Raw genomic sequence first — 16,923 nt, 5'->3', positions numbered from 1 at the left:
GTCGATAGACGAAAATCGTTATTGTGAATATTGTATCGTAATTTTGAAATAACATTAAAAGTGTGAATGTACTTCATACATAATATATTTAACATATTTATCGTACACTAAATATTGTAAGACGAGATCAATTGATTCTTCTTTTTTGTTGTCGGCATAACCGTCGGCATAACCGAAACCGTTTCCGTGACATAACGGGACAGCCTTGGGTCAATAAAATAATCGTGGTGTCATGTATTTCTTCCTGTCTGGCCACTCTGGTTTTTAGTTTACTGATTACCTGTTTGTCTGTGTATGTGTGTTTAAATTTTCAGTTTCAAATATTGAATTATTGTATTTCATATATTTATATATATGTGTATATAGTGCTGCAGACTTAAAAACGTAACCTTGAATTTGAAAATCATACACTTTTATTTTATTTTGAAATCAGTTTGTCAAAGCTTATTCCAATCGTCCAAATGTGTGTATGTATTACATAGTGCTTAAAGTACGTGTTAAAACTTAACAATGGCACCCTGTTTACAATAATAACCATACATTCTACAAAAATTAAATAAATCAAGATGCATAAAGATAGTACACTCCGTAAATATTTAAAACATTACGGTCACGTTTAGACTTCTAGGGCTTTGTTTAGCAATTTTGGCATTTTGGATTGTCACTATTTTTCCCCAACCCAACGTAAGCACTTTTACTCCTGATAAATTTTGCTTTCCACCCTTGTTTCACAGCCATGGTAAGCTTATTCTTATATGTATGTATGTATGTTGTGTATATACATACAAATGTATAAAATACATACATACATACATATGTACATATGTATGTATAAAAGGGGGTGCGGACCGCCAACTACATATGTATGTATGTACATATGTACGCATGGTTGTGTATATTACAAATATTATATATGTAAATACATATATACTAGAAAAAAATCCGCAATTTTTAAAGTTAAAAATCCTACGTTCTTATTTAGAAAGCAAAAAATCTTAAAAAGTCTTAAATAAGTGCTAAAAGTTGTTACTTTTTGAACGGTTTAAATAGAAATGCCACCGTGTAAAAAATAACAAGTATGATCACGTTCACTCATAATATGTACATATGTATGTATGTATGTTTGTACATACATGTACATACATATGTACATATGTATGTATATGCAATTGCAGTAATCCGATATTATTAAATTTTTTGCTTCTTAGGTCGTTAACGTTTGATTCTGATTGAGACAAATATCCGTCAATCATGATTGACCCCAGTTCTAGTGAAGAGGAGGGCGATGACGACCCAGTCGTTAATGTGCAAACTAAAGGACGAATGGTCCCGCCATCTAAAGTAGGCGGCGTCACAACAACATCGGCTGGTGCCCCAGGTCCTGGCACAATTTCCAATATACCTGTATCTGGGTCTAATGGCGACTTCACCGGGAATCATAGGATGTCTACTCGCGGAGACTCTGCGAGCACTGGTGGTAACGCAGCAGTTGGGCTCGTTTCATCCAAAAATGAACAGACGATTACTAGCAGTACTGATGGTGGTAGTGCATGTCTTGAGGTTCCCAATAATGGCATACCCAGGTTTGTGTACATCTTTATCTACGGTTCATTATTTAAAAACGCAGGGCACCCACCTTTTTTCTTAGTTATACAATAATAATTGATAGGGTACTTTTCAAGTATGTATATAATTTAACTAATCAGAATTTCAAATGTTGCACGCTCTTGCACACATTTATGTTCATAAAAGTATAAAGGTATCTTCATTTTTGTCAGCATCTTACACTTACATACATATGTATATACATACATGTATGTACATGTATGTATATTGGCGGCAAACATTTGAGACATAAATTCTGATTTCATGCGATTTTTATATAATGTTAGTGAAGAGTTTTAATGTGTTAATTTATAGCTTAGAATAATTACATATATACCTTGGAGTTGATGTACATATGTACATACATACATATGTACATATGTATATGCTTTTGGGTCTTAGGTGAAGAGCCAATTTTAAACAAATTTATAAATGTATCTTTTTTGTGCCGAGTCCAAATATTGGCGGTTTTGCATCAAAATTCACTTAAAAGAAACCATTAAAGCCATGTTCTTAAAATTTACGCTACATTAACTCAATTAAATGACCAACTCAATGCTAATATGTATATGTATTATAAAATTGGTCAATTGTTTCTGACCCCATAAAGTATATATATTCTTGAACAGCTAACAGCAGAAGCTAAGTCGATTTAGCCATGTTCGAATGTCCGTCCGTCCGGCCATTAGGATAAACTTGGTATTTAAGCTATTTCTAACATGTGTGAGATCAATTATGAAAATCATCCGGATCGGACTACTTTTTCATTAAGTGCTATACATAAATTGAAGGAGTGTGAGCATCCTTACTAACTTTGATAATGAGATAGTGTCGGATGTAAAACATCATATCCCAAAATTATTATAAGATCGGCTAAATAGAACACCATAAATCGTATGAGGTAGCGCTACATGTGTATGCGTGGTCCCTGTATGTAAACATACAATGTACTTGCAAAGGAGATGGCAGATAGTGTAAAACATAGAAAAAAAAAAAAATTTTTTTAACGCTTCGCCTTCAGAAGAAATTTTTTTTAACGCTTCGCCTTCAGAAGAAATTTTTTTTTTTTTTTTGGTTCAGTTGAGTCTGTCTTTTTTTATTTGAGCTCCACAAGATGCACTGCCACGGATACAACTATATACATGTACATATATACCATTCAAAATGTTACCAATGATGCTTCCAATGTCAGTTAACAACATGTACATATATAAAACAAATAGTGTCAAACTATTTACTATATATAAGAAAAAAAAAATTGATGTCTCAAGCTTTTTGCCGCCACTGTAAAAGTCACTTAAAAAATATCAATATTTCCAAAACGAATAGCTGTAGTCCAATACGGTATAATGAAGTGGAAAAAGAAACAAAAATAATACAAAAACAATTGGCTTAATCCAAACTTTACTTTGAAAATTCCATTTTATACCATACACACATACCTACGCTGTTCAAGTTAATTTCAAATTTTTGCCACGCCCCCTTACGCCCCCCCCCCAAATTACATAGCACTATACTAGCTATAGACGCCAAACTTGGAGTGTGTACTGGCTTAAAACGCGCAGATTTTGCTTATTTAAAAATTTGGAAAGCCCACGTTCGCCTCCGAAAATCAAATAAAACTCATTTTCTCGAAAACTAACAAAGCCACTAAATTTGGTATGAAGAATTGTTTGGTAATCGTGCAGATTAATAATATTAACATTTTTTGCCACGCCCGCTTTCGCCTTCATCTAGAAAAAACTTATTGCCTGTCTCAATTTTTGGACTATCAAACCAAATTTCAGCACACTAATTAGCCCTATTAATATCTACCAACCTACCAAATTTTATTATATAATCGTGGAAAGTATAAACGAATTTTAATAGGCGGCCCATTAGGTCGGAGTTGACCGTAGGCTAAAGGCGGCGCTAGAGTGCTCGTTTGTTTTTGTGAGATTGAGCGAGAGCGAGTGAGACATGTAAAACGAATTGTAATAGACATACATTTGGTATTCGAAATTTAAAATATTTGTTCACCAGGTGGATGGTATATCGAAGTCGGCGAGACGACTTACTTGCTTCATTTGTTATACTCTTACAGAGGGTATTAAAAAATTGGTCAGATGTTTGCAACGCACTTATATTCTTGATCAGTATGAGAAGCTGAGTTGATAAATTATATAAGTTACAGTCAATATAAATCAGTTCAAACGCTGCCGGCAGCGCTGCTCTTCGCCTACTACGTCATCATCAAATCAACAGAGCACACGCATACACATGCAGGCGCAACGCTACATAAACTGTATGTGTATGCGTGACAAGGGTATAAAAACTTCGGCATAAATTTTCATCCATTCATCGAAAAGTGCATCATTAAGATGACTTAAAGTTGAAAACTGGCGATTTTCAGCATATACCTTTTAGGTGAGTATCCCCCATAGATTCCCAATTGGATTCAGATCGGGAGAGCAGGCAGGCCACTCTAAAACTTTAATTCCTTTGGAGGAAAACCATGCTTTTGTCTCTCGACTGACATGGACTCTTGCGTTGTCCTGTTGAAAGGTATGTCGTGCATAGATATTTTCAAAATGCAAAATTCAATCTGGCAGTCATATGACGTGCCATTAGATTGGGGACTTGCTTCATTTTTTCATACCGAAGTATTCCGGAACGTTTAAGTGTCCGGGAAATCGTAGAAAGAGATACAATTAGCCCACTGTTCAAACGCAACGAATTGACTACGCCCAATTTGACGAGCAATACGTCGACCACTGATACCACTATCACTTGGGGCTATAATCTTGCACTTTTCAATCTCAGTCAGAGATTGTCCACGAGGCATAGGGTTTTCTTAATTATTGCGACTAAACTGCGCCAAATCTATTCCCGAACTGCATCGGAAAGCTCTAATTCTAGAGCTGACTTTAAAAGACTCGCGACCATTCAACAAAGTATCGTTAGTTTGGATTATGCCAATTGTTTTTGCATTATTTTTGTTTCTTTTTCCTCTTCATTTTCTTAACATACCGTATTGCACGACAGCTATTCGTTTTGGAAATATTGCTATTTTTCAAGTGACTTTATAAAAATGCATTATCTGAAATCGAGGAACAAAACGGAGAAATACATTTTTTTTATCCTTGAACAATTTTTATACTTATTTTGGTCAAATTATGCAACACACAGAAGGAAGTATCTCGACCATCTTGATCTGCTGAGTCAATATTGCCATTTCTGTCTGGATCAACGCAAACTCCTCTTAGACCGTCAAAACTAAAGAGCTGAAGTTTTGTATGCATATCTATATTATACGTATAGTTCCCATACTTGTGATAGTGACTTTTCTCAATAACTTTATTGTCTCTAATGTGACTATCACCAAACTAGGTAATTAAGTTATGCGATTTTAATTAAAATCTGCTTAGAAGATATTTAGGAACCTTTAAATCAGATACTAAATCTAACTTTCAGAAATATTTCAAAAATGGTGCTTGAGAAAAATAAACGGATTTCCCCGTCGTGTTCCTTGATTTCAGATTATTGTAAACACGTCTTAAATTTCCAAGTTCACTCCATGCCTTTAATTTTTGCAAACCAGTGTAACTGTACTATGCCATATTCATTACATTATCCAGTTTCAAAGTTCTTCAAAAGTCTGCTTAATTTCATTTAAACCTATAGTAAAATTGCATTACTGTTTCTGTATAAAGACTTTACCATGTTGCTTCTAGGTAGTGAATTATTTTTCAGTTTGCTGATAAATTTTGCAGTATGAATTGGTAAAATTGAAAACTTGGAAGGTAATACGAACTGTCGTGTTGATTGTAAATTACTTCCTAAACTTCCTAAAGCTTTTTTCCTAAGCACTGCTTAAATGCGTATTACTCATTTTAAAGCGTATACGCTTTTTAGATTGGTTTCGAAAAACACATCTTTTTTATCTGTCTTTTTAAAATACCTTTGTAGCCCTTTACACACCTATTTGACACGGTTTCATGCTTTTATATGAACACCATCATAATTTCGACTTGTTCATTTCTTTTATATTGGTCCATTAAAAAATACTTTTTTTCCATTCTCTTGGTTTTTTTTCTCTTTTTTAATTTTTTGAAACCTTGGTATTGCTGATTTGAGGTTTGCATTTGTGTGTATTTCAACAGATACGAAGTGCACACCTTTTTTTCCCAAAATCACATTTGAGTTAACTCCTAATTAAAGTTAATACTTTATAATACAGGATAAATTTAATACATATTATTTCAATAAATATCTAAATAAATATATATAAATGTATCGCAACTCTAAACACAACTCCCTATTAGCAATAACAACTTTTCGCAAAAGCGCTTAAAATAAATTATAGTTTATTGAAGGGGGAATAAGGTTTTAAAAAAATTTGTTTATCAAACCAGACCACTATGTCATAAAAATCATCGACAGTTCATTTTGGAACTATTTTTAGACTCATTGATACCGATTGGCAATTTAACAGAAACGATTACCGAAATAGAGCCTACTTCGATAGTTTCTGAGTACAATAGGGTTGTGCAATCCAAAAATAAATAAATCTTTTTTGGGATTTAACCTTTTTGCACGCTTTTGAATATGGAAATATAAGAAGCATGTTCCAAAAACAAGACAAAATTTGCGTGTATGATGGAATCACAATCAAAAAAATGGATCGCGCGTCGTTGGCAAAAAACTAGCCAATTTTAGTTGAGTCAGCCGAAATTACCTATCCCCCAAATATTTTGAGCTAATTTTTTGATTAGCTATTTTTGGCAATTACTGGGAGACAAACAAACATAAACCATAGGGTCGGGGCTAACCTCGACCGCTCCAAAGTTTTAGTACCTTTCAAAGTTAATCTTAATCCTGTCAATCTTTCCTTCACTATAGCCGTCGACGTGAAAGAAGTTTTTATCTACAAAGCAGCCTACAAGCTTTGGCTGGAGCAATTCGGAGCATATAGCATGCCATTTTGTCGCACATCGTACAATATAGTTAGTAAGAGCTACATATATCAAAGTGATAAATATTCAATTTTATGGCAATAGCTCAGAAAACCACTATGTTATTCATTTAAGTCGCTATTTTCGACTGTTCGTTTCTATGGGAGCTATATAATGTAGTCAGTCGATGCTTTAGAAAACAACGTTATTAGACCGATTCTTTCTATGGGAGCTATATTATATAGTCATCCTATCTTAATTAAATTTGTATATAAACTAACAAATATTAATTTTTCTATTGTCATAGTTTGCTTACTTTGTAGTTTTAACGGTCTAGGAGGAGTTTGGGTTGCTTTAGACATTTGGATTGATAGAGGAACAGACGGACGAGCATGGCTCGTCACGTCGTGATGGTTTTTGTATAACATCCCTTTGCATTTGGCTGATGGTTGATAAAAATATATGTTCTTTACTTTCGGTTGCGATATTTTGGTCACTCAGCGTTAAAAAACTTATGCAAATAATTTTAAAATGGTAAATCTGGTATCTGTAGCATGAAATGAAGAAACTTTTAAAATAATCTGATAATGAAAAAATTACATTTTGATGTGAAGTTATGTACTTTGAAAAATTAAATTTTCTGGAATACCTCAGACTCTAGAGTCAATTCCAAAAAATAAACCGGACTAATATTCGGAATCAGCGATCCAAATTACCTTTAATAAGCAACTGCGGTCCTTTACGCTGAAGAAAGTGCTTTTTTCTTATCCTGTATAAACAAAACTTATTTTAACAGTGTGGATCTGAGCAGACCGAATGAGCTAAAGAGTTTAAATTTTGCATGTGGGCTTCTATTTGCCAAAATATGGCAAGATCGGATGAGTATATTATACATATAGCTGTCATATGCATAAATGGCATGATTCAGACGCCGCATTGCTCCATTCTAAAATTGAAGGCTGTTCTTTCGTGAACATAAGACTTTTTATATAAAGCGTTTTTCCACTTTGACGATTGTAGGTAAGGCAAGAGTAAAAAACTTTGGCGCAGCGGTTTAGCTTATATTGGACATTCCTGAGCAAATATCTTATTGTCACAAGTATGTTATGACCTATTTATTGCAGCTTTTCCCTAATACTTAAATTACATCTTTCAACACCTTCGAAATCTTTTTTAATACTTAAACTACATCTTTCAACACCTTTGAAAACTTTTTATACCCTTGCACCACGCATAGAAGGAAGCATCTCCGGCAATATAAAGTATATATATTCTTAATTAGCACGACGGGACGAGTTCGAATAGCCATGTCCGTCCGTCATATCTCGGATTCAGCCGGATCGGACCACTATATCATATAGCTCCCAAACAAATGGCAAAGTCACGAGCAGTGAATTTTATCAATAACTTCGTTATTTTCTGATCTATTGTCGTGAATTTTAATATTGGTGAGATAATTACACATATAAACGACTATGCCAAATTTGATCAAGATCGGGTGACTATACCATATAGCTCCCATAGGAACGATCGGTCGGAAACAGTGACTTTGATTAATAACTTTGTTATTTCCAATGCTAAGATGTAGGCCATTGTTTCGCAAAAAAAAACAAAAAAACAAAAGTTGAAAAACGTTTTATCTAAAAAGGCTAATGTTTGCGAAAGAACAGCCTACAATATTAGCATAGGAAAACTCTAAGATATTGATCAAAGTCACTGTTTTCCACCGATCGTTCCTATGGGAGCTATATGATATAGTAACCCGATCTTTATCAAATTCGGCACAGTCATTAACAGATATATTAAACTAACAAATGTTTAATTTGAAAGCAATCACGTCAAAAGTAACGAAGTTATTGACAAAAGTCACTGTTTTCGAAAGATCGTTCCTATGGGAGCTATATGATATAGTCACCCGATCTTGATCAAATTTGGCACAATCGTTTATATGTGTAATTAACTCACCAATATATATAATTTCATGATAATAGCTCAGAAAATAACGAAGTTATTAAGAAAAGTCACTGTTCGTTACTTTGCCATTTGTATGGGAGCTATGTGATGTAGTGATCCGTTCCCGCTGATTCCGAGATATACAACTGAAAATTCTTTCGAGACGAGATCTACTTTCAACTTCATCGGAAATGGGCCCTAAGATCTTTGTTTGTGGCTTGGAGAATTGGAGATTTCGAATCTACAAATTCCTTGTGCTCTAAATTTTCGGAGGCATGTAAAAGCGTGAGTGTGGGAGCTAAAACTGAATTTGTTTCATAAGTCGTAACAAACTGGTCAATAAAGGCTAGAATCGAAATAATCGACTCGTCATTATCTGGAGGATCTTTCAGCCAAAACATGCCAATAATATTTAGTCAAAGAACTCATCGAAGTGTTTTGGGAGGTAGACTTGTCATTATACCATGCACTCATAGGGTGAAATGGCAGAAGGAGGCTTTTCCGACCCCATAAAGTTTAAATAAATATTCTTGATCGGGATCAACAGCCTAGTCGATTAAGCCATCTGTCCGTTTGTCCGTCTGTCGGTCCGCCAGTCAGTCCGTATGAACACGTAGATCTCAGAGACTATAATAGCCAGAGTCACTAAATTTGGTAATTAGACTCCTGTAATACCTACAGTGTTAAATTTTATTTCAAATTTTTGCCACCCTTTCGCAAATTAGATAAAACCGATTTTCTCAAAGACTATACTAGCTATTGACACCAAATTTGGAATGTATACTGGCTTAGTACACCCGCAGATTTGGTATTTTTTAAAATTTTGCAAGGCCCTTTTTCGAACCAGAAAAACTAACAAAGTTTTAACCACTAAATTTGGTATGTAGATTATTGATATTTAACATTTTTGCCAAGCCTACTTTCGCCTCCAGAATCTAAAAAAACGAATTGCCTCCTGCAGTTTTTTGATTACCGAAACCAAATCGGACTGGAAACATGGAAAATATACGTATAAACCAATTTTGACTAGGCGGTCCATAAGGGCAGAGTTGGCCGTAGGCTGGTGGGGGCGCTGGAGTGATCGTGTGTTTTTGTGAGGGTGAGCTAGATAGCATATGCTGTGGAGGCGAATTTAATTGTATACCTATGTTTAAAAAATTTGGACAAGTAACTGGATCTGATCGAATGATAAGATCCTTTTCACTGAATTTTAAATCTAAAGCTTCTTCTTCTGTAATGTCTACGCTATCTACTTTTTTTATTATAACAAGCAATTCTGTCCACTATGTCTTGGCAGCTGACAAAGTTATAAAAAAAGAGGGGAACCCGAATTGGCGGATCATTTTTATCATTTATGGATTGAAAAGATTCATCCATCTTCTTCACTATCGTAAAGTAGAACTGTTTAATTGTAATAATATGCTTCATGTACAACTATGTATTCACAAAAAATATAAAAGCTCTTTTAAATCTGAAGTAGACATATTGTAAAGTTGGAGACATGTGATAAAGCAAATTGGGGCAGAGTGTATCTTGAAATATGAACAAAACAAGTGAAACAAAAAGTTCTCAGTGGGAGGAAACAGATTTGCAATTTCAATGAAGTAAGTAAGTTGTCTCGCCGACTTAGGTAGCCAACGGCCAACTCCGGCCCTTTGGAAAAACGTTTATATGCATAACTCGACTGTTTTTTGTCCGATTTTGATCAAATGGTATTTTGCTAGATATTAGTATTAAATTTAAGTGTGCCAAATTTGATTGCATAAGGTAAAAAAATACGGGAGATAATCAAGTTTTTCAAATTACGGGGGCGGAAAAGGGCGTGGCAAAATTTTTATACATACAAAATGTGTGCATTTACTAAGCGAATATACATACCAAATATGGTGTCTCTAGCTGGAATAGTTTTTCAGATAAACGCTTTTCTTAAATTGCGGGGCCGGAAAGGGGCGTGGCAAAAATTTGAAATAAACTTGATCACTCTACATACTACACGAGTCTACATACCAAATTTGGTGGCTCTAGCTCTTACAGTCTCCGAGATCTAGGTGTCATACGGACAGACGGACGGACGGACGGACGGACAGACGGACATGGCTAGATCGATGTTGTTGATCCTGATCAAGAATATATATACTTTGTGGGGTCGGAGATGCTTCCTTCTGCCTGTTACATACATTTTGGCGACTTTAATATACCATTTCACCCTATGGGTGTATGGTATAATTATAACGCTAACCTTTACAACTAAAACAAATCTAACTTGGTCCAAACTTTACTGTTCTAAAAATTCCAAATTAGGTCGATGAATTGGATTTCGAAGATCCCGAGAGGTATTCGATCTTGCCTATTACCAATGCATTTCTCCCATTCGCTGCATTCTATTTTCACTACCGCTCCCTATGTTTATAATAGTGATTTGCTTTCTTTGCTTAAATTTTAGTACTTCGGCGTGCCCAAATGTTGCCTGCCCTCTCAATCTACAATATCTATCTTGATCGCTTCATACAATACATCGGTCTATATACCTTTAGCTATTGAAAGATTTTGTGTCTAATGTGGGGTATCATTTCTTAATCTATGGCCGACTTTATTGAGTCCCCTGTTCTGTCTGTCTATTTGGTATTTTGGATTGGCGGACGCTACATTTACTGCATTTTGTGCTTGTTACTTTCACTATAGTTAGAGTTTTTTCTACGATTCAATCGGCATCGCATATCCACTACCTGTTCTGCATGCCTGTTGAATGTATTCGATCGTCGAGAAATGTTGCTAGTTCCCTTTTCCTATAATTTAAGTTTCTTCTGCGATTCAATCGGCGTCGCGTGCTCTGCCTGTTTGTGCTTGTCTAATTTGTTCAGCCCTACAGCCCGAATTTGTTCTACGATTTGCTTTACGATGCATCTATGTATAGTTTAAGTTTATTCCACGCTCGATTGTCATAGAGAATTTGTCGCCTCTTCTTTTTCTCCATTCGCAACATCAATATTTGCCCTACCAGCCTGCGGATATTATAATCAATCTTAATATTTTATTTATGATATTATAATTAATTCTACTCGTTAATCTTCTACTGCGCTGCGAAGCTGAAAATCTATTCAAATTTGGCATAATTAAAATAGTACAAAAAACAACTTACGAAATCAAAATCCGTACGAATATAAGAAGGAAAAATACAATTTTTAATGAAATATGTATGAAATATAAAAATATCAAAGAATATACATACATACATACGATTTCTTATATTAATTTAGATAAAATTCTCTTAAAACCTTATTATTAACGTTAATATCCTAAATATTATTTCTTTTTGTTTAAAAATATGTAAACTCTTAATAATACAAAATTCATTCCAAAATCATAACGCAATTGGCTGATATTAAGCTTTAAATGTAGGAAGCATTAGGTGTGCTAATCGGTTGTAGTGTCCACGTTGCACGTTGTCATTGATAAATTAATAAAAACATTGCTTCTACAATATTACAACTTCCCTGAATAGCTTATTCAACAAAAAATGACAAGCTTGTGAGGTAAGGAATTGTAGAAAATTTTAAAGCTTTATGCTGAGTGCTGTATTAATTTTGGAACAGCTAAGAAAAACGTTAATCACAGAAGATGTATTCGTCCATACAATATGAACCCTTACCCAACGTGTTTCGAAGATTGTGCGATCAGTGTTGCAAAGGGGATGTCTAGAAGCATTACCTCTACTTTTTATTTTTTGTCATCTTTAGTTGCTGTAATATACAACTTCAGTGTTATTATAATATAAGTCAAGATGAAAGAAAGTTTCTAAGAAAAAAGAATTCTAATTTTTAATTGTACCACATTTAAAACAATTTTAATTTGATATGTTTCAAAAATTAATTCGTTTTCTCATGTTTTTTTGGTTTATCAAAATCATAATTCCTGCACACGTATGAATGCATCCGAAAATTGGCACATCGTAAATCTGAAAATTGCAATGAAAAACAAAATACAAAAAATTCATTCATGCTACGCATTAACCAATTTGCACATATGAACTCAAATCAAATACAAATGGCTGGTGTGTGAATGGTTTATGTTTGGGCTTGGATTTAAATTGGCATGTACTTTCAAAAACTGACTCGGTTCACATCAACCGTCAATTGCGGCATCTTCATTACATAGTGGGCTAACTGGTTCCAGTCCCGGCTCATATTCGATGGGGTCATATAAATGTAATCCAAGCTATAAACACCCCATGAACGGCAAGGGTAGAATTGTATTGCATCAGTCAAGCCCATCAACAAATCAGCATAGGCAGCAAGAAAATCCTAATTCTTATCACCATCATCCACACCACCAATACTATGAACATGAACAGCCGAAACAGTCAAAGTATCAACTTGAAAAGTATCAATACCAATTTGATTCATCAAAACCAAGGTTGCACCCATGTCACGCCGAGCAGAACAAGCTAGCTGCTGCTGTTGGCAGTGTCGACTTGAAAATGGTGAAAGCTACGTCGCACCTGTGCAGCAGCAGTAGCGGTGCACGAACAGGAGCATCATTAGATGCCCAGTTTCAAAAGGTAATCCATTGTAATAATCAAACGTTGCTATTGTCATCTAGTGGCGTGTCGCAAGAAACATTGAACCAAAGTATTGGATCTTCGAGGGCGAATTCACTGCCTAGACCTATATCCCCATCGCCCTCCATTTCCAGTGAAAAGCACGAGGGAGGAGATCCACATGTAAGTACGCTTAAAAACTGAATGAGAACCATTTTTATTCTTTCGATATCATCCGACAGGAAAAACATGAAAGGGAGGAAGAAGAGCGGAAACGTCGCATTCAACTTTACGTGTTTATTTCAAGGTGTATTTCGTATCCATTCAATGCTAAGCAGCCCACTGACATGACAAAGCGGCAGCCAAAGATAACAAAACAACAGTTGGACGTAATTACACAACGATTCCAGGTACATGTGATATCTTTAAATTGATATTTTTAATCTTTGAAAATTGATATATTTTAATCAAGAAGGCCAGGCTTATTTCGGCTGTACCAAAGTTTGGCATGCGATTTTTTTATTCCTTAAAAGTTTTTCTCTTACTCTTCCCCATCTACATTACTTGTGTCAAAGCAAAATAATCTGATTATTCGATTTTGATTAATTTCCCAGAATAATTTTCCATGCACAAAGCTTGAAAAAGCGAATTTATAAAATGTTGTTTCGGAAGGTCTGCGAAAAAATGTGGGGAGGAAACTGGAAATAGGAAAACGACTTCGCCTTTAACTAGATAAACCTGATTAGAGGTACACGCTGTTGTTATTGTATCCTTTTATACCCTTGCAGAGGTTATTATGAAATTGGTCAGATGTTTGTAACGCGTAAAAGAAGACGTTTCATGAAGTATATATATTCTTGATCAGCATGAGAAGCTGAGTTGATATAGCCATGTCCGTAAGAGTAATAATTTGAATGTTTTGTTAATATAAGTTAGCTTCTTTGATATGTTTTTCTCTTTTAAACTCGATGTGATGGAAGACAACTTCCATCCAACTCTCGATGGCGATGTTTTTGCAAGACAAACTTTACTGAACTTAAAGAACGTAAAATCAAGATGCTATTAAGGATTCAATAACCTCGTTACTTTTGACACTATTCCTTTAAAATTAAATATTTGTTAGTATTATATCTCTTAGTGATTTTGCCGAATTTGATAAAGATCGGGCGACTATATCGTTTAGCTTCTATAGGAACGATAGGTGGAAAACAGTATCTTTGATCAATAAATTGGTTTTTTGCTATGCTAAGATAGTAGGCCAAACATTAGATTTTTTAGATAAAACGTTTTTTAACTTTGACGGCTATAGGTAAGGAAGGAGTAACAAAAAACTTCCAAGGGTATACAAACTTTGACGCGATCGGAGTTATCCCCGGCCCTCTGGCTACAACCGATTTAAAGGCATAGCTCGACTAGCTTCGAAACCATAGTACTACATAGTAGCAGTGGCTTAAATGATTTAGCTTTTTCTACGGTGGCACCATTCTGGGTTTTTGCGTCTCGGCAACCATTTTAACCCGATTCCCGCTTAGTGGTGGGGCGTTTTTATTTGGTTTTGTTATTATATATTTTAAACGAGCAACGAGCAGTGTTATGAAATAATTAATAATACTAACTAAGAATTATAATAATACTTTCCGATAAAAAATAATATCATTTTGTGGGGGTACCACAAATCACAAAATTTTGTATTGTAGGCATTTTTAAAGGGAGAAACGCAAATAATGGCAGACGAAGCCTTTCAAAATGCTGTACAAAGTTATCACGATGTATTTTTGAAGTCCGAACGTGTCTTAAAAATGGTTCAATCTGGTGCATGCTCTCAACACGATTTTCGCGAGGTATTTCGGAATAATATTGAGAAGCGTGTCAGGTAAGCTTAAAATTTTTTGTTATGTACTTAAGTTAATTATTATATCGACTCGCAAAGGTCTTTACCAGAAATTGATGGCCTTAGTAAGGAAACAGTATTAACGTCGTGGATGGCAAAATTTGACATTATACTAAAGGGAAGTGGGGAGGAGGATTCAAAGCGACCGTCGCGGATGCAACAGTCACTCAACAGCGAGTTAATTCTTTCCAAGGAACAATTGTATGATATGTTTCAGCAAATATTATCAGTTAAAAAATTTGAACATCAAATTTTATTTAACGCATTAATGGTAAGGTTCTTATGGTACAGTATGTTACCAGTTATTAATTTATTCATTGATTTTTCGCAGCTTGATTCAGCGGATGAGCAGGCAGCGGCTATTCGACGCGAATTGGATGGGAGAATGCAGCGTGTTGGTGAAATGGAGAAAAATCGTAAACTTATGCCGAAATTTGTTCTGAAGGAGATGGAATCATTATACATTGAGGAACTAAAGTCATCGATTAATCTATTAATGGCAAATTTAGAATCGCTGCCAGTTTCCAAGGGCAATATGGATAGTAAATATGGATTGCAGAAGCTAAAGCGATATAACCACAGGTATGTGTAATCTCGTTTCATTAAAGACTTACACAGCTTTACCTACTGATCTCTCATTTTTATTTCTATTCTGTTCCTTTATGCCATCACAGCACGCCGTCTTTTCTGTAAGTCTAGTCTACATCGTAAAGTAATGTGTTTTAAAAATCGTTTTAATTCAAACAATCCACTTCTAGAAAAATGATATTGCGTTCCCACGGATCTCTTTCCAAGTTAGAAGGCGATTCCGAAGACGGCACAACACAATTAACAAAGTTGGACGTTGTCCTTACTTTTCAGCTGGAAGTTATTGTTATGGAAGTCAAAGGGCTTAAGTCTTTAGCACCAAATCGAATTGTCTATTGCACAATGGAGGTTGAAAACGGTGAAAAGCTGCAAACAGATCAGGCCGAAGCTTCTAAGCCAATGTAAGAAATTTTGATCAATATCGCTGCTACGCTGTGATTTAATGCCTAATATAACGTAGGTGGGATACCCAAGGTGATTTTACCACCACGCATCCTTTACCAGTGGTAAAGGTAAAATTATATACCGAAAATCCGGGAATGCTTGCGCTTGAGGATAAAGAATTAGGAAAAGTCACAATTAAGCCTACACCACTATCGTCCAAAGTAAGTTTCAACCAAATTACTTTTGGGGTAGTTAAAATAAATATCTGTCCGTTTTTGTTTTGCTAGTCGCCGGAGTGGCATCGTATGATAGTGCCTAAAAATCTACCCGATCAAGATTTAAGAATCAAGATAGGATGCCGACTCGACAAACCGTTAAATATGAAGCATTGTGGGTAAGTTAAGATACGCATTCAAACTAAAAAATATTATCCAACAATCACAACTGCATTAGTCATCTATATGCTATCGGAAAATCGGTGTGGAAAAAATGGAAACGACGCTATTTTGTCCTCGTTCAAGTTTCCCAATATACGTTTGCAATGTGCAGTTACAAGGAGAAAAAATCCGAGCCGTCTGAGATGATGCAACTAGATGGGTATACAGTAGACTATATTGAGGCGGCAAGCGGTAAGAATCTCTAACCTATATTTTCGGCAAAAAATTTTAGTTTGATGTTCATTGTTCAGCTAATCTTATGTTTGGCATTGACCTTAACGGTGGACGGTTTTTTTTCAACGCCGTGCGCGAGGGAGATAGCATTTCATTTGCTTGTGATGATGAAAACGAATGTAGTCTTTGGGTAATGGCCATGTACAGAGCAACAGGGCAATTGCATAAGCCTACGCCACCCATCACACAGGACAAAAACTCTGCTATGTCGAAAATTCAAGGAGGTAAGTTTGCCAGGCGTAAGAAGTTAGTTACAACCTCTCAATTGATTTACTTTAAAGTGTCTAGCATGAGCAATAATCTATAAAGATTAGTATAAAAAGCAATTATAGAAAAATGCACGACTGCCCAGTATTTGAA

General features: G+C 35.2%; 1 protein-coding gene across 5 annotated transcripts in view; it reads left to right on the top strand.

Annotated features, from left to right (window-relative positions):
• Window positions 1–155: 155 nt before the first annotated feature.
• LOC6651596 (calcium-dependent secretion activator) overlaps window positions 156–16,923 on the top strand; it is an 84,448-nt gene continuing 67,680 nt past the window's right edge. For 2 of the 5 annotated variants that reach the window (XM_047012306.1, XM_047012293.1), the window contains exons 1-13: window positions 160–292; window positions 1,209–1,583; window positions 12,648–13,212; window positions 13,272–13,439; window positions 14,727–14,902; window positions 14,960–15,191; window positions 15,252–15,502; window positions 15,595–15,609; window positions 15,679–15,909; window positions 15,969–16,113; window positions 16,180–16,286; window positions 16,346–16,521; window positions 16,581–16,787. In XM_047012306.1, coding sequence (XP_046868262.1) covers window positions 1,252–1,583; window positions 12,648–13,212; window positions 13,272–13,439; window positions 14,727–14,902; window positions 14,960–15,191; window positions 15,252–15,502; window positions 15,595–15,609; window positions 15,679–15,909; window positions 15,969–16,113; window positions 16,180–16,286; window positions 16,346–16,521; window positions 16,581–16,787 — 2,605 coding nt within the window. In that variant the 5' untranslated portion in view covers window positions 160–292; window positions 1,209–1,251. Of the gene's footprint in view, window positions 293–1,208; window positions 1,584–12,647; window positions 13,213–13,271; window positions 13,440–14,726; window positions 14,903–14,959; window positions 15,192–15,251; window positions 15,503–15,594; window positions 15,610–15,678; window positions 15,910–15,968; window positions 16,114–16,179; window positions 16,287–16,345; window positions 16,522–16,580; window positions 16,788–16,923 lie in introns of all 5 variants that reach the window. The other 3 variants (XM_047012327.1, XM_023180687.2, XM_023180690.2) reach the window with 3 other exon arrangements.

The sequence above is a fragment of the Drosophila willistoni genome, chromosome 3R (genome assembly GCF_018902025.1).
Source record: "Drosophila willistoni isolate 14030-0811.24 chromosome 3R, UCI_dwil_1.1, whole genome shotgun sequence".
Lineage (NCBI taxonomy): Eukaryota > Metazoa > Arthropoda > Insecta > Diptera > Drosophilidae > Drosophila > Drosophila willistoni.
Note: the sequence above shows the minus strand (reverse complement) of the source record. Positions and strands in the feature narration are given on the sequence as shown.